Consider the following 27,676-nt stretch of genomic DNA (forward strand, 5'->3'; position numbering starts at 1 on the left):
TTTAGGGAGAATTTATTTTTATAAATACAAATATTTTGGTGAAATTTCAAGTTTATTTGAATTTTTAAAAAAAACTCCAAATGAATACATTCTAAAGAAAGGAGATCCCAAGCATCCATCATACGTATCATAAAACATCATTCAAGGCTTATCGATCCTTAACAGTCGTGCGTGTTTCCTGGGTCGTCGTTCTTTCAAGGTATCTGTCTGGAATTATCAGCTTTAAAAGGCAAGTTTAGGAGGAATTGGAATTGATGGTAAAACTGCATGAAAAGTTCTGCAAAGAGTTTGGCATTTTTAATGGTTGCAACAAAATGAACTGAAAATTAATCTGTTGTGCTTCATACTTACATCCAAGACATATGAAGTTTTTCCCAGTACAAAATAAAGTACATCAAATACAGTATTTCAGCTAAATTTGACTTCATTTTTTAATACATTAATCAGAGATTGAATGCAATACTTATATCCCTTCACTGAACGGAGGTAGAATCTTATAAAAATAAGGAAATCACATCATTTCAGTATTTCATAAAGGAACATATAAAATATGTTATGTTTGGATTGCTGCTGTTTAGTCAGTTACTCCGGGCCAGTCTCAAATAAATACTAGCGCAAGCTAAAAGACAGAGGTTTTAATACTCTGTAAAAAATATACAAAAATATCCCCATCGGAAAGTATGTATACCATGGAAAGGAATCAAGAAGCGAAAAGGAGGAAAATGGCGAGAATAAAACAGAACAAATAAAAAAATAGTTTTTGCTTTAATCAAAAAAAGTACAATTACGGTTTCCTCTTTTCAAAGCCAAAACATAGGTATGGTTTGTCCCTTCAAATCTCGGCAGTGGATCCTCTCTCTCTCTCTCTCTCTCTCTCTCCAGTGGGTCCTTAAGGCAATGCTTTGAAAATCTAACATTTACAACAGGAGGGAGTAGAGGCCTAGGTTCTCTCCAGCGGAGACTTCTCTTTTGTATAACAAGGGGCTGTTTTAAACCAAAATGTTATATTTATAGAAGAGCCCAACTGCCATCAACTCAAATTAGGCAACATATGTTTATGTAAATGCATTTTATTGGTCATCATCAAGTTGTTCTAATAGAGTCCGTCTGCGTTTTTCCAGTTCTCCTTCACTTAGCTCACTTCCAGACGTGTCCCAATTACCCTACAGGAAAAAGACAGATATAAAGATGTCAAACTATGTTAAAAATGCATTTACTACGAGAACTGGCAGCCAGGTCGATGGTAGTCCGTAAAAAGCTTAGAATTGAAAAGCTATGGATCAACTCCTTGTGCTAGATTTCAAGAGAAACTCGAGATGAGGAAATATATATGTATCAGCTATTGTGCCTAATAGAAAGAGGGAAGGGCTTTGTATCCCATTGTAAACTTTGGATATATTGCACCTAATAGCCGAGATGTTCTTCATAAAATCTGACTACCACAACTCATGAGTGCCTATTCTCGGAACCTTAATAAATGAATGATTAAAATACTTTATGCACATAGTAGGCAGTTTATTGCTCATAGATTAGCCACAACAGTGCAAGCTAGAGCACTATATTCTGTAGAATACGTTACCATACCTGAGTAAACAGCTCTAGAAGCTCTCCGTTATTTTAAGATAGCAGCTGCCATATTAGCTTGACATACATCACTTCCTGCCTGAGTCTCTAGCTCTAGGCTCAGATTCCAGCAGGGAGGGAGAGGGAAACAAACTGAGCATGCTCAAGCCATAGCCCTGGAGGTTTCAGCTGAAAACAGGAAGTCTGATACAGAAGCCCATGAGTACACAATAGAAGGAAAGAAATGTGGTGTTTCTTTTGACAGAGGACTCAGAGCAGCATTACTTTGAGGGTTTACTGGTGTATTTATATAGACCTTTCTGATAAAGCTTACTTAGTTTTACCCTTTCCTTCTCCTTTAAGGTATATAAGACTCTGTATTTGCTTTTCCAACATAAAACATTCATGGTGAAAGGTGCAAACGATTCTCTCTCACTAACGCCTCCTCTAACTGTTAAAGGCACGGGGGTCACCTAGATTTCTATAAAAAGTTTTTGTGGTGGTCTGGCCCATTGTGATACTTACTGATTGATCGAAGCACGTCCTCCCATTAAACTGGTTGTTCACCTTTGGGTTAACTTCTAGTACGATGTAGACTAGAGAGTAATACTCTGAGACATTTGTTATTATTTGTGGCTTTTGAGTTATTTGGCTTTTTATTTAACAGCCATTTAAGCAGTCTGGTTGCTAGGGTCCAAGTTACCCTAGCAACCATGCAGGGATTTGAATAGGAGACTGGAATATGAATAGGAGAGGTCTGATTAGAAAGTTGAGTAATAAAACGTAGCAATAAAATAATAGATTTGTAGCCTTAGTGAGCATTTGTTTTTAAGATGGGGCCAGTGACCCCTATTTGATAGCTGGAAAGAGTCTGAAGCAGAAGGCAAAAAACAAAATAAAAAATGAAGACCAATTGAAAAGTTATTTAGAATTGGTCATTCTATCACATACTAAAAGTTAACTTTAAGGTGAACCACCCCTTTAAGACGACTATTCTAATCTTACGGAAATTTGGTCAAACTTAAACTTCAGCCAGTTTGGCAGATTTTAAACCATACTGCCCAACCATCTGGGTTGAGCTAAAGTTCAGCAATTAACTAGAAGCATAAGTGACCCATTCCTGGGTTCAAAAGGCTGCAAACTTTCAACTTACTGAATTTTTTCTTCCTTTCCGTCTGGGAGATTTTAATTTGGTTTCTGATCTTTGCTTTGATCTATCTTTTTCACTCTCTCTCTCTTTTTCTCTATCCCGGTCTCTTTCTTTCTTCTCTCGCTCCCGATCCCTCTCCTTTTCTCCATCAGTTTCTGGGGAATTCTGGAAACAAAGAATTAAAGTGTTGGTACAAAGTGAGCAGAGAATGAAGGGAAATTAATTTGAGTTTAACATCACTTTATTTTAATAGTCACTTGGATGTTGTGCCACTGCCACATGGGCAGTAAGATGCCACTGTGAGAGCCCCCAGTGCACCCCAAACTTACTTTTACTTTGGTAAGGCCCCTTTGTCTTCATATCTTCCAAAGTGCTATACACCCTGTGCCACTGCATGCTGGTGGGCACTAGTGCACGTGTTTAATTTGTACCATACACTCAAAGTAGGGGCCTCCAGGAGAACTGTATCCTGGACTAAATCCAGTGTATTCTACATAGCACAAATATTACACATCATGTGAATGGGAGCCCCTGTGACTATATAGTAGCTTTTATATCTAAATGAATACTTTAAACTTCTAAAGCAGGCACCCACAAATTATCTGTGCAATCGAATTATGCATTATTTAAATACATAAAAGCTGGCCTGTTCTTAGATACCCTTAAAATTCACGTCTATAAAAGATAAACTAAAAGAATAAAGTTAAATTGGTATTATCTTTCCCTGGTATGAGATTGCTTGGGGCCAAAGGCTTGTTGGATAAGATGTGCACTCTCTCATATTATATTTACAGACAAGCAGTGCTATAACTGCAGTGACAAGTTCAAGGCTTTGCCCAGCCCAGTAACCCATAGCAAATATTCAGCAGTTATTTATTGGTGTAGTGCACTCAGAGATCTATTGGTTGATAATTGTACCCAGACTAGAGTTTGCCCAGGTTACCGAATGAAACCCAAGCAGACAAAGGATACTTACAGACTTGTGTCTCCTCTTTTTGCTCTTCTTTTTATGTTTCTTTGTTTTTTTGGAGCTTTTTTCTATAAAAAAATAAAAAAATCAGTTATTCCAAAGCATTTCATAGCAACGAAACATATAGAAGGGCAAAAAAACATACCTGATTCGCCACTTGAGGAATGTTCTGATCCTGATCTTGAGTCCGATTTCTGCCTTTTCTTTTTGGTGTGGTTCTCCACCTCCTCCTCCTCCGACTCGGAACCCTTATACAGAGAAAAATGTTTTATATATGGAAACCAGATGTGCACGAGAATGGGGTCACTGTTTAAATAGGAGAATGACATACCGAACGGGAACGAGATCTTTTCCGGTGATGTTTTTTGGACTTCTTAGAGTGCTTTCTGTTTTTCGAGTGATGGTGCAGACACTCATGCTAAAAATACACGCAGAAATAGGAACAAAAATGATATTACAATACTTTGTGACAACAGATTTTCTTACATTTCTCTTTGAATATGTCCTTTAGATGTTTACAGTCCTGGGGTTCGTTTAAAGGGGATGAACTTCATTTGGTCTTTTTTCAACCCAAATGAACAATGGAACTGTATATCTAATGGTCTAAATTTAAAATGATTTAAAAATGACTTGCTCTGTTTATCCCTAGAATACATGAAGCCATCAGCTACTACCATGCCCAAATTTCAATTCATTACAATGGGCATCATGCCAAAATGAAGGTCTGCAAGCTCTTCTACACAGAACTGTTCAACAGAGCATTTTTTTTAGGAGCCATGGCAGGTGATTGGGGGGGGGGGGGCATATATTACCTCAATGGTATGGACAAAATCTTTGAATATCCTCTTCCTCTCAGACTCTAGTGTTATATCTTCAAAGGCTGGCTCCTTGGTGAACCGTTCCCGAAGCTTAAGGACACAGACATAAAATACATGAGGCTTTGACACTATAATGACCTTATTACATGTTAGAAGCGTCTTTATGAAAGCAGTGATAAGTTTATTTTTGATGCAAAAGTCAGTTTTTTCCACTGCTGAAAATCAAATCTTTTAAATTGGAACAACTTACAAACAGTTCAAACCGGACTCTAAAGACAATATATGCAGACAGCTTATGGGTGAGACGGTTATTCCATACCTCTTCCCATACAGAGTCTGCTTCAATGGGAGGAGCTGCTTGCTTTAACATGCTCTTGAAAGCAGATTCCTTTCTTTTCATTTTACGAGCCTCTTCCTTTTCTCGCTCTCGTTCCCTTGCTTCTGCTTTCTCTAAAAGCTGCAAATATAGAACAGATTTTAATAAAAAATACAAATATCTATATTATATATATCTATATTATGCATCTATATTATGCATCTATATTATATATCTATATTATATATCTATATTATATATCTACAGTCCATAAATATTTGGGCAGAGACAGCTACTTTTGGTTCTGTACATGACCACAATGAATTTTAAATGAAACAACTCAGATGCAGTTGAACAGCAGACTTTCAGCTTTAATTCAGTGGGTTGAACACAAAGATTATGTTAAAAAAAGACTTTAGTTCCTCACATTTTTATGCAATCTTTTTGTTCAACCCACTGAATAAACAGATTTTAAAGATAACATATTATTTATACACACGTGTGTGTCAAGCTCCAACAAGCAAGTTATTGTAAGGAAACTTACACTGTTAAACGCCAGTTTGATATTTCCAGCATCTAACGATGTTGCCCTTTTGGTAGAGCTGATGACAGTGGCAAAATCTTCGAAAGTGGTACGGAGGTCGACCACAAAGCTTTTATCCTGAAGGAAAAATAAGCAACTTTTAGTTCAAATAACCCAATACAGCACCACATACACATTAGAAAAATGTTTATATTTAGATCAGTTCCTATGGCAACAGAAAAAGAAACAAAAAATAGTGCAATATGTTTTAATATTACACTAACATCCAGTGTCCAAAGTATTTCCTTAAGGTGTATTTCCCCTTTAAACTTTCACTGCTATTGGTGACATGCCCGATTTGTCCAATCTGTTACCACCACCAATTGGCCAAATGTTCAGTAATGGGATAAGATTGAAACCGGCTCAAATTTATGTAAAAAACTAACAGAACATACCAGGAGAAATACAAGTCCAGCAAAAACCAACTTTAGTAAGCTTTTAAAATTAGAACTACAAGCTGAAAGGCCCGAGTAAGCTTCAGTTAGAGCAGTTGCTATGGCAACCTGTCTCACATAAACCCGGAAATAGCAGCAAATAGTGGAACGCAACCTTGCAACGCAGAATTCTGAGGACTTGCGTTGCCATGATAACCATGAATGGGCAGCAGGTAGAAAAGGGAAGCTAATTGGCGAAACGAGTCAGGCAGGAAGTAACATCACACAGGGATCACAGGAAGAGGGGACTATACAAGCCGGCAGCGTTGTTGTAGAAGCTACAACAACCTGTGTAATGTATATATCTGTGTGTGGCCAATCTTCAAACCAAATGAGTGCAAACTTATTTTTAGATTTTTTTTTAAAATAAATGGTGTTACACTATTTCGGCTTTATATTTCTCTATGGGGACATGAGAAGCGGACACAAAGAGGAGGGAGAGACCTGCTAAACACGACGGGCAATGTTCCATACCTCCAGTTTATAGTAAATAGTCAATTTGGCCAAACGGTGGTGGTAACAAATTGGACAAATCGGGCTTGTCACCAATAGGAGTGGAAGTTAAAAGGGGAAATACACCTCAATGAAATAACTTGGACACTGGGTGTTGGTGTAATATTGAAAAAAATTGCACTATTTTTTGTTTCTTTCTCTGTTGCCATAGGCACTGATATAAACTTTGGAGACTTTTTTTTATGCAGCCGAGAGACTGCGGAAAGATCGGCAGGAGAAAGCTATTTTAAAAGACAGTTTTTTCCTAAAAACAGTGTTTTTTTCCTTTTATGATTAGGTATTCATCCTAGGTCAGTGTTCCTTTTCTTTTAAGAAAGCGCACCAGGCCTGCATAGAAGCCGCTACCATGTTGTCCTAGCGTCCTTTATAAGAGAGTTCAGTCTCGGCATGTTCAGAACTTTTCAAAAGATTTCTATACTGCACATGTGCCAATTCTGAACATATGCGGGAGGAGCCCCCAGCAAAATGACAGCAGACCCTCTGCAGGTAAATGAACCCTGGGCCATTGGAATTTTTATCTGGTGTAAGATGTAAGCGATTAGAATTAGCAACTATGAGGAAGTGAGAAAAATAATATAGTGTAGTATGTTCAACTAATAACACCACAAAGTGTAAGTGATTTTGAAGGTTACACTAAATGTATAACCTTCCAAATGAAGTATACTGTGTAAAAACTATATAGATCCTCTACCAATCATATGGTAAGCATGCCTACTCAACAGACAAACGAAGAAGAATGCCTAATAATGTTCAAAGCAGGAACACAGAGGATTCACAACATACACAAAGTTCTCATTCGGTATAATACCCCCCATATTGTGCATGGTTCCAATTAGGGATGCACCGAATCCACTATTTTGGATTCGGCTGAACCCCTGAATCCTTTGAGAAAAATTCGGCCGAATACCAAACTGAATCCTAATTTGCATATGCAAATTAGAAGTCGGAAGGGAAAACATTTTTTTTTACCTTCTTGTTTTGTGACAAAAAGTCATGCAATTTCCTTCCCCGCCCCTAATTTGCATACGCAAATTAGGATTCGATTCGGCCAGGCAGAAGGACCGAATCCTGCTGAAAAAGGAAGAATCCCGAACCAAATCCTGGATTCGGAGCATCCCTAGTGCCAACACAACTGGATTTTTTAAAACCAACAAGTGGTTTCTGTTTAATATGTTCACTGAACACAGGATCTGCTGATAAAACACGCCAATGTCTCCAAACAATTCACCAATTTCCCCCCTCCCCAGTTTTATACATTATTTTTAGATATGGTTATGATACCCAATCATTTTTCTCTTTTCTAGATTTACTTATGACTGGATAATATTTTGGTTATTGATACATTCTATTACGTTTTAGATATTTTTATTATTGCTTTGTGGTTATTTTGTACAGCAGCTTTATATGTATTTATTGTATTTTATATTTTTATCTTTATTTTTACCTTTATGTAAAATGGAAAGAAAGAAAGGAAAGAAGGGGAAAAACAAAAAATAGTGTTTTTTTGTCTTTCAGACTCCTGCAAAAATAGAAGCTCCTTTATTTACATCACGTCTGCCCTCTTATAAATCCTTATACTTGCCTCTCCTGCCCTTACATAGGCCCCGACACGCATGATTTCCGCCCTCAACATGGACCTTCACTGATGTCACTTCCCCCCTCACATACCTTAGCTCCGCCCCCATATGGGTGGTGCATTAGGGGCAGATTTATCAAGGGTCGAATTAAAAATTCTAATTTCTGAGTTTTTTTTATGGTCAAAACTGTCAAATTAGAATAGTAAGTTATTCAAATTCGATTTTAGTTTTTCCAAAGATTTATCATACTTTGGCCCTTTAAGAACCCGAATCCGACTATTTGCTACCTAAAACCTATCTAATTGCAGTTTAAGTTAATGGGAGATATCCAGGGATCAATTTGGAGTTGTTTGCAGCCTTCCGGGGACTGTAATCGAGTTTTTAAAATTCTAGTTGATTCAAGTTTTTGGGTCAATCTTATTCACCCGAGTTTAACAAATTAGATTTTAGTAATAAATTTCGAGTTCATCTGAGTTTAAAAAAAAAAAAAAAAAAGAAAACTCGCATGAATTCGAAATTCAACTCTTGTGTAACCTTCATAATCACTTACACTTTGTGGTGTTATAATTAGTTGAACATACCACACTTTATTATTAGTTTTATGCGCTCTCATAGTTGCGGTTTAGTATTTACAAACCTAATCAGAGGGGTGAAAGGAAGGGAGCTGCAAGCAATTTAATCACCTGTTTGTATTTAAATCAAAGAAAGACCACGTCAGCACTGATTGCTTTTCTTTTTGGGATTAGAATCAGGTTTCCTTGTAAAATGTGCCAATGGACATCAAAATTCGACATATGATATTTACAATAGCTATTACACCCTCTATATCAAGTTACTGCCCCTTACAAACAAACAAACAACTACACACACACAAAGAATATACCCGTAAAATATCTTTAATTATCTTCTTTTCATCGTGGTATCGAGCTTTCAGTCCCTCCACATAAAATTTAAAAAGGTCTAGTGCGGTGGATCCTGTAACACAACATACAGACATTCACTTGTATGGCAAGAAATTCAGGGAAACAGGCGCAAATGACTACTGTGTGGGAGACCCACATGAAAAAGAATAGTGTGCAATGTGACAAATGTATATGACAATACAATTCAATATAGAAAAGTATTCTCTCTGCAGAAAATGAGCGGCTACTGAAGACTACATGTGCAATGTGAAGCTTGGAAATTGCTTAACTGAGAAGAGAGTCAGATGAAGTAAAGCTGGAAGTATTTGGAAATCCATTATCAGCACTAAAAAATTTACCAATACTAGTTAAGGGGTGGTAAGATCAGTCATCAGTTGGTAGTCTTTTAAAGTCTAAAGTACATGGTTATCCAGGTTACTTCACCAATGGTCATGGATGTGCTTAGGCTGAGGCCTACTTTCACCTCTTCCCAAGCTGCACCACTAACATAAATATAAATTTCATGAAGGTACCCTTACCTGGTTGACCCAACATGTTGGCAAACCTTATGTCAGAACTAACGGTTGGGTATAATTCCATCCAAGAGGACATGGAATGCAATTGTCCATGATCATGCAATTCATCTAAAAAGATCTAGAAGAGATGAAAACGATTAAAATGTATGAAATCTTTAAAGATTACTTACGTTTTTTTCCCCCCTTTACGAAATATTGTAAATACACACTCAAACCCAAAGTTTTTCAGGGGCCATGAAAAAAAGGAGCAAAATCCGAGGAAAACATAAAATCAAGGTTTGACTACAAAAATCCTCAATTTCAAAATAATTTTCACTGAGGTTTTAAGAAAAAAAAAAAAACCCACTATAGTTAAAACTGCAAGGGTAATGGATATGTACAACTAAAACTGGCCATACAGTGTGTAATTTTAGCTAATTGCACCACTTAAATAAAATAGCAGTCACAAACCTGAAAAGACTCCCTGTTTTTTCTCTGCCGTCGCCTCTCTCGAAGCAAAGTCTTCTGCTTCTCATCTTCCTCTTCTTTTTCCAAAGTACGAATATGTTCCTCAAAGCATATTAAGGCATCCTCCTTGTCCATGTCTTTAAATAAACACATGAGTTGCATTCAACTATAAACTAATTGGTTCAAGTAAACTTCCATGCCAATATGACAACACCCTTGCATTATTGAAGGGCAAATAAATAATTTTAAATGGAAAAACATACCCTATCTATAAGTAAACTGGCTTCCCTTAGCCTTTCTCCAAGTCATAGGTTAAGGGCATGCACACTTCACTGTCCCACGTTGCAGGAATAATGTGGAAAGTAAGTTGGGATGGCTAGGAGATGTAAATGAATTGGTATAAAGCCAACTTTATGTCCCATGAGTAATTAAAAAGGTAAACATTTATTTCAGGAGTGAAGTAGCAGGCAAATGGAGAATAATCTGGGATTATGACCCAATGGTATGTAACAGCAGTTTGAAGGCCCTTAGGCTGTGCTGGGAAGTGCAGCTCAACTGCTAATAGGACTACAGGTTAGGAAAGAAACTTAGAACATGTGCTTACTCTGCAGCTCCTCATCCTCTGCAAATGTAGGGTTGTCCATGAGGTACTGCTGGGCTTCAGACCAAGTGGTGCTGAACGTCACATTAGTCATGTTGTCAAGTATATTTTTCAAGGCTTCCCAATTTCTCTTACGTAGTTGCTTTGCTTGTTCCTGTTGAATCAAAGATGAACTCTTCTTACATCCAAACAAGTATAAATAGCACAGTCCCACAATCAAATTCACACATCTATGCAATAATTTAATGGACACAGAAATCATATGAAAGTGACCTGTATGTTTAATTAGATCATGTTTCTTTTAAGATAAGATAAGTTTAAACGAAGGCTTACTAACGTGTTGCCTATTTTACCTTACAGCTCTGCTAGATACCCAAACTTTAGCCATAATTGTGCTAAATGGACCAGACTAGATCCGTCCGTCTGCACCTGTTTTTTTTTGTATGCAACTCCCTCTTAAGGCTGCTCACAAGGGTACCTTTTCTTTCTTTGCAAGGAAGAACATAACATCTTCATAGATCTCAAGCCGGTCCCGCTCAGTAATTGCATTCCACACTTCCAGATCTACAAACATCTGCTCTGCTTTCCTGTTTTACACAAAGAAAAAAAAATAGTTATAGATATATAGTTAATCTCTCTCATATACATATATAGAGTTACAACGTGTTAGTAAAAAGCCAAAAATCTTTACTTGTATCGTGTGGTAGAGGTCATTTTTTCATGGTTCTCTAGAAACTTCTGGAAGGATTCCTTTGCTTCTTTGTATTTCAGCCTGGCCTCCTCTTTTTCTTCTTTCTCTGTCTGCACTTTGTAAGCATTATAGGCTTGTTTCTTTTCACTCAGCTTTGCCAAAGCACTGCACATAGAAAAGGGAAAGAGTTAATCCAGAACGTCAAATAACATACATCATAAATACTTGCACAATAAATGTTAATGTTTATGCGCCTGCTATTGACCAGCCAAGCAGCCACCTAATGAAATAATGTAAGTCTTTATCTAAAGCGTACCTGTATCGGGGATCATTAATGATCATTTTCATAGCTTGTTCCCAGGTTGCATTGGATGGAACACGCTGGAAAGATAAAATGTAGAAGGCTATGAGTTCCTTTTTTGACATACAGATCTTCAGTCTGTCTCACACTGCACCCCTCAAATGGATTTTCCTCTATAATCCACACTACAGACACCCTAGTAACGTTTAAGTATAAATACCTTTTCTTTAAGAAGTTCCTTAAATGCTTGTTTAGCTTCTTCCTTTGTGTTCCAAGTGTAAACTTTTTTGGGAGCTTTCTCCTCTTCTTTCTCTTCTACAGCAGTTGATCTAAAATGGATCAAAATGGGAAAATATGATATGTGGGACAGAAAATGTTTGAAATCTATTTGTATGCTATCCAATAGATACCAATGGTGTGCATATCCATGGATGCAGACCTTGCTCAAGTAAAATACAAATCTAAGCATTTAACTAGCAAGCAATGAATTACTGACATTGTTTGACCCAACAGCATCTAAGAGACTGCATAATTCAACACTATAGAAACAGAAGACTACTCTTGCTTCTAAAAAAAAAGGCTCTATGCCATATGGGGCGAAACCATTTAGACAAACTACAAAAAATTCCTAAACCATATACAAAGTTACTCCATAATAAAAGCAGATGTCGGTATCATTGAAAATCTCCAGTTTGTTTCTGAATTATATGCCTTCCTCTTTCCAGCTTTGAAACAGGATGCAATGACCCCGGGACCCAAATAAACTATTGCTCTGCATGGTAACCATTTTATTGTTGGTTATATATATTTTTTTTATTCTTCGCTTTTTATTCACACTTTCTACCACTCTGTCATTTAAACCACTGCCTGGTTGCAAGAATAAACTGAACCTTAGCAACTAGATGACTGCTGTAATACTGGTAACAAAACTATATCAATCAAAAACCACTACTTACTTCCCTGTGTTAGGAACACACTGTACGGCTATCAGAAGTCACAAATGAACTTACTCAACAGGGGTTTCTGCTTTAGGGGGTTGTTCTGCTACAGCATTGCTGATGGCCTCCACGTCTTTCTCTTGTAATGAGGAGATAACAGAAACTGGCTGTTCTTCAGTCTCTGTAACAGCATTTTCAGTATCTATGGCTGGTGTTGTTGGATCTGAATGTGCTATTTCCAGATCAACTGCCTGGGGAGTTGATGTAGAATTCACCTCCATGGCTGGGGCAGCAGCCACATGAACTGGAGTTGGCTCTTCGCTAGCACTGCTAGATCAAGGAGGGAATTATTCCATTACATCAACACAACACACTAACAAAGATACGGACACAACACAGACACAAAATACACCAGAAATCTTATGTTACATGCACATGAGCATAATGAGCAAGCCAGGAGTCTGTCACTATGTGCATGACGCCCCCAGCAGGGTATAATGTTAATTAAGTATAATATTTGCAAAGTGCTGTGGAGTATGTCAGCACTATCTAAAGCATATATAATAATAATAAAAACAGAACAGCAATATACTTGCACAATTCATTTTTTTTCCCTCCCAGGATATATTCCTGGCAGAGCTGCACAGCTGAACTAACATTGGCTTTACTTGTTAGACATACCTGTTCTCTTCAGCTTTAATCATTGCTATGGAGTAGGAAAATAAGAAAAAAAGTACATCAGCAAACAAAGCATTCTCAAAATACAAGTAGCATAAAATCTGAAATAGCATAGCTCATAGAAAATAATCTAATTAATGAGCTTTCTTTTGAGATTGTAGCAATACTTAAGAGTTTCTGATGGGGAAACCACGTCATATGTTGTGTAAACACACACATACACGTCGTGTGTGTATATATATATATATATATATATATATATATATATATATATATATAGGTATCAGTAGGTATCGATCATAAAGGTTTATTAAAGTGGACCAACGTTTCGATTCCACACAGGAATCTCCTACTGACTCAAGCGTGACTGATTCTGGAGTGCCGTCATTGGAGGGATTTTGCATTGATTTACAGACTGGCACCCGGCCCTTGGATCGTTTATGGTCGTGCGTTCCTGCTCGTTCAGATATATATATATATATTTTAAGCTCTAAAAGGTATTTTTCAGTATAAAAATAAAAAGTGGCTAAATAGATAGGCTGTACAAAATAAAAAATGTTTCTAATATAGTTAGCCAAAAATATAAACTAAAGGCTGGAGCGTCTAACATAACAGAACATTACTTCCTGCTTTGCAGCTCTCTTTTTTTTTTCCACAGATTGGTTACCAGGCAGACATGGGTCATAACTGTTGTTTTTGAATCTAAGCTGAATGCTGAGGATCAATTTCAAACTCACTGAACAGTTATGTCCCATGCGGCCCTCCTTCAAGTCACTGACTTCAGTTAGAGAGAGAGTTGGAGAGCTGAAAAGCAGGAAATTGGATTCTGGCTTATTATGTTAGACATCCAGTCACTCCAGCCTTTATATATTACATTTTTGGCTAATTAGAATTTTTTTTTATTTTGCACAACCTATTTACCAAGTTTTTATTTTTACACTGAACTGTTCCTTTAAGGCAATGTCACCTTGAGCCATTTAAAAAGCAAAGTTAAAGGGCCCAAAATACACCTCTTCCGACCATAACAGAAAACCTCCTTAGGGCACTTTTCCAAAACAAGTTTCCATATGCCTTTTATTAAAACAGTCAACTGACAAAAGAAAAAAAATATATATATATCATTCATACATACATACATACATACATACATACATATACACATATATATATCATTCATACATACATATACACATGGATAGTAAAGATGGATGGATAGATGGATATGCACCTTCAAGCTCTTCCAGCTCTTTAGGTTTGGCCCATCTGGATTCCTTGGTCTGGGAATTGTAGAAATATGGTTTGCCAGAATCTGATTTGAACTCCTTCCAGGGGCATTTGGATAATAATTGCTGAAGGCAAATGAAAAAAAAAAGTCAATAGTCCATGATTTACTGATTTAAAATACAAACGTAACAATTGCATATGCAAAAGTGTGTGTGTGTGGGGGGGGAAATAAAAAGCACCTACAAAAGTTCACAAAGGCATAAAGATTATGTAGGGACCCATAGGGTTAACACTCCTGTATGGCTTTAAATGTCTACACTTTCTTATTCTCTGGTTGCTGGGCAAAAGCCCATGTATCTGGGCAGAGGGTGGAGCTTCCACTTTCCCCTGCCCTCCAGAAAGGAGTGGAGATGGTGTTGAGAGCCTGGAGTTATGAAGGCTTTAGTGAAGCAGGGGATACAGGGACCCTGTGAGTGAGGCGTAGTCAGGACAGGGTAGTTCTCTGTAACAGCACTTTCTAGGAAAGCAAGGCAGATCGAACTAGTGAGCAACATTAGCCTGGCTCCAACTAGTGATAGCAAGGGGGTAGCTCTCCCCTCAGGCAAGAATGGCCTGTAGTGTAGGGATCAGAGCCTAATAGAGATTTAGGTTTAGTGATTTTCCTGATTCAACATGTGGGGATCCAGGTCACAGTACAGAGATCCTGTGGGTGGGGTGCGTCTATCCAATATGGTATGATATCTCCATAACGGTGTCAAAAAGTGCTGCCTCTGGGATGCTATGATGTTACCGGACATGTATGTGATAAACCTCAAAGGACTGGGACTATAAAACCCTGATTTGTGCTTTAAAAGAATAAAGCCTGTTGCAGTTTGTTTTGTTCAAGAACCTTCTGGTTTCTAATTCTGTTATTTAGTCATGCAGCACAAGTGAGGTGTAGTTAAACACCATCCCTTTACCCTTTCAAGTAGCAAAGGCCCATCGTTTGGAGAGAGGGTCAAATGTAACCGGTGCTCTGCCTGTTTCCTAGCTGGACAAGGTCTAGCCTAGCCTAGATGGGGTTACAATTCTTAGCCACAAGTGCTTGGATTCTACTCTGCTCCTGAACATTTCTTTCAAACCAAGAGCAAAAGTGCATGGGGCATTTTGTAACTTTCAAACAGCAGCCCAAAAAAGTTATTGCTCTTAGGCAACAATATTATTGGTAATGTTACTTTTTATTTCTTTATCTTTATATTCATGCCTCTCCTATTAATCTTCCAGTCTCTCGTTCAAGCCACTGCCTAGCTGGGTAAATTAGACTCTAGTTACAAGATAACTGCTTAAATTATAAACTGAAGGGCTTATGAACAAAAAGCTAAATGGCAAAAATAAAAAACTGCAGATTGTCTCAGAATATCATGGGCTATCATACTTAAAGTAAAAAAGTGAACTGCTCCTTTAATTACGAATTTACAAAAACACCAAGAAACACAGCATCTCCCTACTCCATGATCACAAAGGTAGATACGACCCATGTAAAAAAAATAATGCAACTGCGTGGGTTTAGGCCGTGGTCTTTCCTATTCTCCCACCATGTTCAATGTGCAGCAACCCTTGGGCACTATTTATAAGGAGTCTGTATGTTCTTCCAATGTATAAAACCGGGGTAACTGGCGCCTGATATTACTGCTGTGAATGTAATAGGAGTCAGACTGGGGCCGGGGCTGATGTGAATGATGTATAATCCCTGTAAACCACAGTGTAGATGTTGGGTTATATTAATAGGGAAGAATAATAATTGCTAATATATTGCATTTGAAACAACAACAGCAAGTGTTGTTCATGAACATGTTGCTCAGCTTATAAATTGAAGTTAGAAATCTGAAAAAGTAATTGACATTCCTCTAAATCAGTTCTAAGCAGAGAATTTGCACTCTTCTGTGAGATAGAATAGGGAGAGGGTTAAAGACGGGGGAGATATGAAGTAAAGACTAAAGCCAATTCAATATGAACAGCAGGTGGAGCTACTATATAGAAAATGCTAATACAGTAGTACCACCATGCACAGCAGTCCGTTTTACTTTGAAATACAATATTTTCTGTGTTAATGACAAGGGTTAAGCATGTGCAAGGCTTATCTGACAGTTACATGTACAACCTAAAGCAATGAGTGATTTTAAATCAAAATGTTGTCCTGATGTTCCCCAAAATGGCTTGTCCTCTGTGAATGTTATTAGCGAAATTAAAGGGGACATATACCATACTTAAATTTAGGCTTAATCGATCCCTTTTGTAATAAAATTGAATAAATCCACTTTTTGTGTTATCTTTGTATTTTTTCTCTCGCTCCTCCCTTTCTCTTTATTTCTTTGCTGGTATCTGTACAGCGGGGCAGGGCGGCCTTCGGCCGTCTCTTTTTTTCCCTGTCTTTTCTTCTGCTAGCAGCAGCCACTGAGACGGACTGGGCGTGCATAAGTGGGAGGCGTTGGTTATTGATGTCACGTCAATTACGCCGGGGTCTTTTTCAGGGCTGTTTAGCTCATCCCTACCCAGCTTCTCCTCTGCATAAGTGAGCCCCCCTGTTCCTTACCTACAGGTCTCATATTCCCTGCGACTATTACCCCCTGTCACAGACTAAATCCCGGCAGACCGGGCTTTGGTTACACATTGGCACAGCTATGGGACACTTGAGAAAGACAAGTGAGTCGCAGACACTGTGCACGTAAGGCATTCTCTGGCCCCTGCAGGAAAAGAAGAGCATTAGAAAGAATCCAGCCGAATCTGCCATGTAATATAAAAGGGCAGTAAGAGTAGAAGGGCTGGTTGTAGTTGCAGGAAGAGTGGGGCAAGTGATGGGGCAGGAAAAATCGGGTGCCATTCCCCGCGGTGCCTCTGCACTGCTCCTCCATCTCCCTTGTTGCAGAGGTGCCGCTCAGCATCCCCCTGCGTCCGACTCTGTAGAGTCGCTGATGAGCACTGGGATGTTACAAGGGCAGGGAAGAGGTTTGTGTCAGCGCTCCAGGGTCTGTGACCTAAGCTGTGTGTGACTGACAGTAGATAGACTGTCATCCAGGGCACAGTGATCTGTCTGTAAATAGTCACATCTATTTAGTCTGCACCCCATACAGTCATGTGCAAATCACTTATTGCTTTATGTTGTGCAGAGAAAACATCCACATGCAGTCCCATAGTCTAACATCAATGCTGCAATGCTTAACATATTTTATACTAATTTTTTCCTTATCCCCTAAAAAATGTAAAATGGGGGTTGTACTGTATCCTTAAAATAAGAAACAAAAATATGTAAATGGAAAATATATATATTCATTTGTGTGAGGCTTTATATTTCCAAAGAAGCATTGATTCACCCTTCTAAATAAAAGGAATGTATGATCAGCTACAGAAAAAAAAAACAATGATTAAATACATTAGCACTATAAAGATACTCTACTGCTCAGTGAAACAGTGTCAAGATGATATATATCCAGGACAACTGAACACCTATGTTTAAAAAAGAAAAAAAAAACAACTTTCCATGGACCTAATCCTTATATGGTAAGCACATAAATAAGAATCAGTGCCTGCTCTGCTTCACTTTTGACAGACTGCAGTACTTCAATAACAACAATAAAACAATGATTTACCTCTGTAGGTGTCTTCAGGTCATCTGGTGTTTCCCAAGTAGACTGCTTTGTTTCAGCATTATAGTAATAGGTCCTCCCATCTGGGGATTTATGCTCAGTCCACTGTGACTTCTGCAGAGAAAAAGTAGGCATTGATAATAAGCATGAAATAATACAGAAAAAGTTAGTTGGAACACACATATCTATTGCTACTTACCAGTTTGGTTTGTTCTTCAGTTCCTGTGCTGTTTGCTGAAATAGCTTGTTGTGCTGCAACTATGGGATGCACTGCCTAAGGGGTGGATAGCAAAAAATAAAATATCAAGTGTTTTGCAAATGACATGCAAAACAAATAGACAATACCTAGGATGGCTGCCTGTTGCAAAAAGGCTGCTGTGTATGAATGACTACAGTCATAGCTTAAAATCAAAGGCCAAGCTACACTTATCACGCATTTGGGAAAAAAAAGTAGGCAGCTTTGTTAGACATATATCAAAATTGGGAATCCACCTCTGATTTACATCTGGTGAAGCCTCAGGTACTCGCCCCAGTTCACAGGCGACACATATATCAAAATTCCTTGTATCCAAAAGATAGCTGTCCCAAAGGCTTACTTTTCAGTAAAAAATTTCTTTATTTAAATTATCATTAAAAATATTTGGTTACATTCAGTCCCCCCAGGCCCACCTTACGCGTTTCGCACCTTCCGGCGCTTAGTCATAGGTGGCACCTATGACTAAGCGCCGGAAGGTGCGAAACGCGTAAGGTGGGCCTGGGGGACTGAATGTAACCAAATATTTTTAATGATAATTTAAATAAAGAAATTTTTTACTGAAAAGTAAGCCTTTGGGACAGCTATCTTTTGGATACAAGGAATTTTGAGCTTTGTTAGACAGACTGTAAAGAAACCATTTATTATTGCTCGAGCAAGCATCAAGAAAATCCAACTTGAATTTCCTTATTTCACACTGGCTAAAAAAGCTCAGCAATTTCTTTAATCTGAAAAAAACTGGCTTTTCTTATGAAGAAAACTTTGGCAGCTTTCAAGTGCCAAAGTTGTCTTCATAAGAAAACCCAGTTCAACAATAATTATCAAGCTTTTCCTTTACTGGTTGTACAGATTTTTATTCTGAAGATGTGTTTTAATGCATTATTTAGATTACATTTTATATTACAATCATTGAAACTAGGGGGTTTATGGCATTAATTTGCTTCTTACCTGAGCAACAAGTGGTGGCACTAAGAAAAGAAAAAAGCAGAACATTAATAAAATTAAGAATAATGGGTTAATAAAACATTGTAACAAACCCAATAGCTTTGTTTAACAAAAATATTTAGAGATAGTTTTAATTAACTTTTACAGAATGTCTTATTCTGAACTTGTAAATTGGTCTTCACTGCTATAGTTTTAAATAATGTACCTTCTTCTTCTGCCTTTTTCAGCTTTCAAATGGCAATGCCACCCCAGAAGTCACGAAACAGTTCTGCTTCTCTCAGACTGCAAAAATACGCAGGCTGATAACAGCCAGAGCCAATGGCCTGTGTGCCCATAGCCTAATGTCAAATTATGTGGCATCGGGGAAAGAATCTTCTGATGGATTGGTAACATGAGACTGCAGGAAAGAAGTATGTTTTTCATAAAAGACCTAAATTAAGTAATAGTGATATGTGCCTGATAAATGTGAAACGTGTCACTATCACTTTGACTGTGTTACCCCTTTATAAAATGGTTTGCTTTAAGTTGTGATTTTATAAAGCTTTTTCAACCACAATGTTGTTTGGCTAGGTATAAAGTGGAAGAGCAGGTACTGTTATACATTTGAAAGACTTTATGCTTCAGCTTTATGGTACGGTTTTGTCTATAGCATGTGGTTTTGATCTAGGGACTGGTCTATGCCAATACTGAGTAGGAAGAAGCAACCTGCATGCCTGTTGAAGTAAATCACAGCAGCTCTAACTTTTTTTTTTTTTTTAAAGGGGGCAATGCACAGAACTATGTTCTGTTTTAATTTAGACAGTGGGCCAAAATTAAGCTTTAGTGAACAAGAAAATAAGTACTACAAGAACACTTAAGTACTAATGGCCTTTGGTCATAAATTATTTAAAATAATCAACTTACACCAAAGATCTAAGCAACCAATATGGATCAATACATACCAAGCGGAGGTTCCATGCTGTTCACACTGGCCTAATACATAATAAAAAATAAAAGTTGAATTGAGGATTATGCAGGTTTTGGTGCAAAGTTAAAGAAAATAAGAAACTTAGCATTTTTAATGTAAACCATGCAAATTCAATACAGTAAATTATGCAATACCGGTATAATATATGTATTAAAAAAAAAAGAAAAAAAAGCATCTTAGATATCAGTGCAGTAAGCTTGGCTTTATTTGTAAAGTGAATAGCACTCTATGTCATTCTGTCACCATTCAGAATACTAATTAGACACATTCCTTCAGGAGGTCTCAAGCGAAAGAAGATATTGGAGTGTGCTTCCCTTAGATCACTGCCCAGTACTAACGTCATGTTCTAACAGAAAAGGAGCTTGGATAGCATATTAGATATATCTTGCAGCAATGGTAAGGATTAGGTTAGCTTTTAAAACTTATTCAAAGTGTTTTTTTCCCCTGTAAGAAACTATTGACTTTTTTTTTTAATTGAATACTAAGTTAATCAATGATAAATGCATCCCATGGCTACACCCTCTAGCATGTCCACTAAGAAACCCTTTAATAATGCAAATCTTTTCTCAGTTTAAAATAAAAGGCAAATCTACATTTGGCATGTCAAAACTTCAGCCTTCTTTACCAAGAAAGCAAAAATAGTTTCCATGACTGAATAGGAATATTACTATGGCTAATCAGAAGCCATTAAAATCCAGGCTGATCAGTCTCTCAAGATCGCTAAGAGAGGTCTGTAAACTAGGGATGCACCGAATACACTATTTTAGGATTCAGCCAATCCTTACTGAAAGATTGGCCCAATATTGAACCCTAATTTGCATATGTACATTTGGGATAGAAAGAAAAAAATAACCGCAAGCGTAGTGCATGGCAAAAAATGTACTTACTTATTTGTATGACAAAAGTCAAATGATTTTTTTTGGATTCGGATTCAGCCAAATCCTGCTGAAAAAGGCCAAATCCCAAACTAAATCCTGGATTTGGGGCGTCCCTACTGTAAACCCAACAAAGAGGAAACTATGTTCCTGTACAAACATAGCTACCCGTGTGGAAGTCTGTCATTTTTTTTAAGTTGTTACTGGACTGTTATTTCTGCTGAAAGCTATTTTTGTTGTTTTGACGGTTTATGGAAAAAAAACTGCCTGTGTTTCTCAACCTCTTGCCGCCGGCTGAAGCAAAAGTGCCTTTTTTTTTTTTTAAGAGGCTTTTACTGTCCTGACACATACTATGTGGGAACCTACCAAACTCCTTAAACAGAAAACACTGGGTCTCAATCATTATGAGTAATAGAGCCCCATACCTGTACTATAAAGAGATTATACAAAACATACTGTAACTGAAAAACAGAAAGTTAAATAGTGACCTGCATAGATGGAGGTAATCCTTGAGGAACATGAGTAGCCATCATCATTCCAGACATGAGAGAAGGGATCATTGAAGGCATCTGCATTAAACAGACAGGTCTCAAGATGATTAATAATTATCCAAAATAGAAATGCTTTATAGCAAATTCCAAAACCATATTCTAGTCACTACAATATCTACTTCACAAATAAGAAGATCTAGAGAATCAAATATGAAATTAAGGTGCTTCCAATATCCAAAACATTACCTGTCCCATTTGAGGGCCTCCCATGGGTCCTAGCAGAGGAGGAATCATTCCATGTGGTCCTACAGGTCCCCTTGGACCTAAGGCTCCAAGCCCTACAGCAGAGAAGTGGGGGACCGGATTCATCTAGGAAGACCATGGACGAACAAGGTAAAATATTGACTTTTACCCTACTGTCAGTTAAGAGGTTACATGCGGACTAGCGACAATTATCATAAATATTATAATCTTTGTTACCTTCATATCCTACATTGCACCATGAACAAATAGTACAGGACAACATGTAACATTTACAAAGTAGATTCAGCAAACCATGCATGTTTTTTTCTTCTCTATTGAGCTATTCACTTGTAATACTTAGGCTACATACACATGAAGTGTGCACATGTGCAACTTTAACTCCTTTATGGTTTTATGCATTTCACCATATGCATCATACTAAATAAAATGCTTAAAGGGGTAGCTTGCTTTTAAATGTAGTTTAGTATGATGACCATTCGGAGACCATTTAAAATAGGTCTTCATGTATATATATATATTTTTTTAAAGTATTCTGTGTTTCGTCACACTGGTGGTTAGCAACCAGGCAGTGGTTTGAATAACAGACTGAAAGATGAATAGGAATGGGCCTGAATAGAAAGCCAGAAGTAAAAAGTAAGTGGCCTCACAAAGCAATAGTATTTTGGGCCACTGAACCCTATTTAAAAGCTAAAAAGCAAACAGTGCAAAAACTATAAAACATTAAGACCAAGTTTCTTAGAATAGATCTTCTATAACATGCTAAAAGTTAAAGTGAATTTGCCCGTTATATTAAGCAGTTTTCACAAGTTTATTCATATGTTTTGAGTTTTGTTTTTACTTTGTATTGCACAATTTGTGTGTTTAATGCATTTTGGCAGATTGAATCTCAAACACTGAAACTTGAGCGTATAAGCCCATGGCCTTTGGTGAAATGCAGTAGGTGTTTTACTTACAAACTGGCCTCTCATCATGCGTGGTCCATTTGGAAATAGTGCTGGTTGACTTGGTCCATTTGTACCATCACTAGCCGACTGAAATATATATAAAAGAAAAAAATTATATATATATATATATATATATATATATATATATATATATATATATATATATATATATATATATATATATATATATATATATATATATATACACACACACATACACACAGTCCACTTGTAGCAGCCGCACTCAAACCGGACCTGTTTTAATATAATTCGGGTGCAAGGTCCATAGTTTTATGTATAATTATTGAAAAGACCCACACTCCATTTTTATAAAGTTCAAATTCTTTTTATTGGGATTTTTATCAAGGATAACAGTGTGCAAACAAAATGTGCTTTATATATCCACCCCCAATTCAATATATATATATATATATATATATATATATATATATATATATATATATTGAATTGGGGGTGGATATATAAAGCACATTATATATATATATATATATATATATATATATATATATATATATATATATATATATATTTTTTTTTTTTTTTTCTTTTTTTAAATTTTTTTTTTTAAATTTTTTCTTTTACAAAACAGATAACAGATTACAACCTGTATGTTGCCAACACAAACCACTGATTGGTTCCTAGGGTAAGTTGGACATTAGCAACAAGCTGTTGAAATTTTATGTTGGGGATCTGCTACACAAAACGTTAAATAATTCAAAGATCATACATGCTAAACATTCATTTAAAGAGGTTGTTCATCTTTAAATTAAATTTGCGTATGACATACACATTGATATTTGGAGACAATTTGCAAATGTTTTCCATTTTTTTAATGTTTTTGCAGTTAGCTTTTTGTTAGACAGTTCTCCGATTTGGAATTTTAGCAGCTGATTGTTAGGGTCTTGTTTACCTTAGCAGCCATGCAGTGGCTTGAATGAGAGACTGGAACATGAATAGGAGAGGGACTGAATATAAAGACACGGAAACAATAAAGTAATAACATTTTAAGCTCACACAGCACTAGTTTGTCAGCTACCTGGGTTATCGACCCATATTTGAAAGCTGGACACTTAAAAAACCAAACAATAATAAAGAGCAACAGCAAAGTTGCTCAGAACAGGATCTTCTATTACATACTAAATGTTAACTTAAAGGGATACTGTCATGGGAGAAATAGTGCTGCTCCAGCAGAATTCTGCACTGAAATTTGTTTCTCAAAAGAGCAAACATATTTTATTGGATTTAATTTTGAAATCGAACATGGAGCTAGACATATTGTCAGTTTCCCAGCTGTCCCCAGTGATGTGACTTGTGCTCTGATAAATTTCAGTCACTCTTTACTGCTGTACCGCAAGCTGGAGTGATATCACCTCCTCCCACCCCCCACCCCCAGCAGTCTGACAACAGAACAATGGGAAGGTAACCAGATAACAGCTCCTTAACACAGGATAAAAGCTGCCTGGTAGATCTAAGAACAACACTCAATAGTAAAATCCAGGTCCCACTAATTCAGTTACATTGAGTAGGAGAAACAGCAGCTTGCCAGAAAGCAGTTCCACCCTAAAGTGCTGGCTCTTTCTGAAAGCACATGACCAGGCAAAATGACCTGAGATGGCTGCCAACACACCAAATATTATAAATAAATAAAAAATACACTTGCTGGTTTAGGATGAAATTTTATATTGTAGAGTGAATTATTTGCTGTGTAAACAGTGTAATTTAGAAATAAAAACTACATCATAAAAATCATGACAGAATCCCTTTAAAGATGAGCCACCCCATTAAAGACAATGGCACTTTTTGATTTCCACTACTGGTGGTAGTGATACCACTATACAGTGAAAGGACCCAGTCTCCTTTGTATAACAGTAGTTTCAAGTAACGCAAAAGTCCAGTGTATATTATTGTTATCTCTTCTTATAATACACAAAAGCTATGAATATCTTGTAAATGATATCCTTATAAACGGTGAGTTCTGATGTCATCAGTTATAAACGGTGAGTTCTGATGTCATTTCTGTCACATGACTCACTGAAATGTGTGTATTATAATAAATAAAGTACCCCCTGTTGCAAAATATGAGGATATTAGAAGTTACCTCGGAGTTCCATGACCTGTATAAAAGCACTCGGCTTTAATGACATTAGGGGCATATTTAAAAAAACTTCGAACATCAAATTCAAAAAGACCAACCGAATGGTGGTCGAAGTTTTTTGGGGTCGAAGTGGGCCTAATTCGAATCGTATGATTTGAAGTAGCGCTACTTCGATTCAAAGTTTTTTTTAAGTTCGACCTCCCAAACTCACCAAATTGCCTCCATACAGGTTCTAGGAGGTCCCCCATAGGCTAAAACAGCACTTCGGCAGCTTTTAGGTGGCGAATGGTCTAAGTATTAAAGAGACAGTACTTCAAAAAAATTCGACCTTTGAATTTCAACGTTTTTTTCAACTTCGAATCAAAGTTGGACTATTCGATGGTCGAAGTACCCAAAAACGACTTCGAAATTCGAAGTTTTGAACTTCAACTTTGATAAATCTGCCCCTTGGTCATGAATCTCCTCGGTAACTTATAATATCCTTATAGTTTCCAAGAGGGGGTACTTTATTCACTATATATCTTATAGACAGTTTATCTATGGTGTTAAGACTCTCCTCCCCCTTCTTCACTATGTTCTCCTTTTCTTTGTCTCTCTATTTACATTTCCATATCACTGCAGTTGGAATCACTACATGGCCCATTCTCTTCCCATTTAGATGCCCATCACCTGCTACTAAAACTCAAAACCACTTCATGTGTTTAAATCACTGCCACAAGTACAAGAGATTAAGAATCAATCTCCTCCAAAGCATTGTTGCTTATCTACGTGGGATCAGAGAGGAGTGGCTTCATTGCGGTCTGGAACTTTTGCAGCCTCCGCCATAATCCTCATATTTTTTTTTTTCTTCTTGACAAAGATATTTGCCATTTGTTCAGAATGAATGCATGATAGGACAAACATGAGAACTCTTAAAGAGCTTCATATTATTTCCTAGCTTCTGAAAAATGGTCTCAGAGGGACTACAAATTATAGCAGATATCTCCCCTTTAGCAACTGTATAGTAAGAAAAAAAAACAGGGAAGATTGCTATGTAAACTCAAATTGAAGCTGTATAATTATACAGATAAGTGTTTCCTTTAGGAAGTAACAGGTTTTCATACACACATCTTGCTAACAAGGATAGCTTAACTGCACAGTGCGGTCTAATGGAGCACAGCTTGAGGCTGTGACAGAAAGCAACTTCATTTTAGGGAGCAGCCCACTTAACTAGGGGTTTGCATGTCTCTATCCCAAACTTTTACATGTGAATAACCCAAGCTACCAGAAATATGACTGGCTCTGTAATACCCCCTTTGACTACAGTATCAGTCAAACCCTCTCCATGGGTGCTGAGCGCAGTAGGAAAGTGCTGTTAGTCAGCATTTAAGTGGTTGTTTACCTTCCAAACACTATTTCAGTTGAGTTTTTTTCAGATTGTTTACCATAAACAAATACTTTTTCCAATTTCAATCAATCTTTTATTTATTTATTTATTTATTTAACTGCTTTCCCAAAATTTTAAAGTTCAATGTTCTTCAAATGTCTTTTTGTGTTTCGGTCTGGAAACTCAGTAATCCAGGATCATTCTGAACTGTTACAATTTGCTACATTTAGTTGCTACATTTAGTTGCTACATTTCTCAGCAGTATTCGGGGAATATTAGCAACTATTGTATCAATTCTAACATTCTGTAATGAAACTCAGGGATCTGCAAGGCTCAAAGATAACCCCCCCCACCCAAAAAAAGTTGCTTTAGAAAGACCCAAGAAGGTGAGAAATTAAACGTTGCACTTCAATATTAGAAAAACCACCACTAATAGAAAATATATAGAAATTGAAAAAAAGTCTCTTTTTCTTGTGAACTATCTGAAACCAACTGAACCGGAAAAATTATTTTTTTTAAAGGTGAACAACCCAGCACAGGTTGTAAATCCCATGCGGTTTAAATTGAAAACTCTAATAAGCAGCTGTCCTGTATGGGACAGTATTTGTACTTTCAGTGTAAACGTCCCTCCATTGTACAGTGCTGGAAAGTGTTGGTATGTTATAAATACATGATAATTGTAATAATAATAATAATAATAAATGTTATAGCAGCTGCCAGGAGCAAGACGCAAGCACAGGAATACCCAGGAAGTAGATAGCTGCAGTGCACATTTACTGCTTTAAAAATGTAGAATTTGCCATTATAATGAATTATAAACAGGATTAATCAAAGATGGCAATTTCCCTAAGCCACTTACAGGTAATGGGGGGGGGGGCATTACTTTAAAAGGAACAAAACCGATTTAGTATTAGTACTGCAGACAATTATACTCTAAAGAAAGTCGGTGGATAGCGAGAGTTGATGAAGACTGGGCAGACCTGATTCATGAAATGATGACGGTATTACGGTGAGCTTTCATGCATTGCCTCCCCCTCTCTAACTCTACCCCTTGGTGTTAAAGAACAAGCCCGTGGACTGGCTGATGCTTTTGTACTACATTTCCCATCAGTCTCTGGCCGCTCAGTGCTCTATAAAGAGTCTTTTGAGTTGGAATAAGAAAAAGCAAAGGGGCACTGGTTGCACATAAGCACCACACGGGCAGAATGTTTTATAAGCGACCCAGTCCAAATGAAAGAGATGCTACGTGCCTGCTGAATGCAGCCCGGGCCTAGTTAACTTATGAGTTCTATGAAAACCTTGAACCTTAGCCAGGGAGTTGTAGTTTCCCACAACAGAGGCCCACATCCTTGCTTTAATCCGCTTTCCAAGACAGACACCACAACCCTAGCGTGAAGCCCAGTTACTATAACCTAAATGCAGCAGGTCCCACTTTGCTTACCATGATGTCTCTTCTCTCCAGCCCCCGGCCTTTTCTACCTCTGTCGTCACCTCTCAGTAAACCCAGCGCTCATTGGTTGCCAGAGAAAGTAAGTAGGAGTCGCTCTCTTGATGACGCAAAACACAGACAGTGAATGTAGGCAGGGCAAT

At 37.3% G+C, this 27,676-nt stretch overlaps 1 protein-coding gene across 1 annotated transcript; it reads right to left on the bottom strand.

The window, feature by feature from the left end:
* Positions 1–33: 33 nt before the first annotated feature.
* prpf40a.S (pre-mRNA processing factor 40 homolog A S homeolog) lies at positions 34–27,663 on the bottom strand. The gene is made up of 27 exons (XM_018238784.2): positions 27,528–27,663; positions 22,614–22,691; positions 21,643–21,765; positions 21,394–21,474; positions 20,005–20,035; positions 19,067–19,086; positions 18,065–18,139; positions 17,869–17,979; positions 14,247–14,367; positions 13,022–13,046; positions 12,413–12,670; positions 11,623–11,731; positions 11,418–11,482; positions 11,102–11,266; positions 10,889–10,997; positions 10,414–10,564; positions 9,813–9,946; positions 9,366–9,480; positions 8,808–8,899; positions 5,362–5,478; positions 4,821–4,958; positions 4,496–4,591; positions 4,015–4,101; positions 3,829–3,931; positions 3,690–3,751; positions 2,717–2,878; positions 34–1,163 (listed from the first exon to the last, which is right to left on the bottom strand). Exons 1-27 carry the CDS (start codon positions 27,528–27,530, stop codon positions 1,071–1,073), a joined length of 2,724 nt encoding a protein of 907 aa, XP_018094273.1. The 5' UTR covers positions 27,531–27,663; the 3' UTR covers positions 34–1,070.
* Between the last annotated feature and the right edge of the window lie 13 nt (positions 27,664–27,676).

This window comes from Xenopus laevis, chromosome 9_10S (assembly GCF_017654675.1).
Source record: "Xenopus laevis strain J_2021 chromosome 9_10S, Xenopus_laevis_v10.1, whole genome shotgun sequence".
In the NCBI taxonomy this organism is placed as follows: domain Eukaryota; kingdom Metazoa; phylum Chordata; class Amphibia; order Anura; family Pipidae; genus Xenopus; species Xenopus laevis.

Bases quoted from the DNA above. Each gene is read 5' to 3' on its own strand.
- prpf40a.S (XM_018238784.2), bottom strand. The intron at 21,766-22,613 runs GTAAGTAAAACA...TGGTCTTCCTAG, and splicing joins GCATGATGAGAGGCCAGTTT to ATGAATCCGGTCCCCCACTT. The intron at 11,267-11,417 runs GTACGCTTTAGA...TTCTATGTGCAG, and splicing joins ATTAATGATCCCCGATACAG to TGCTTTGGCAAAGCTGAGTG.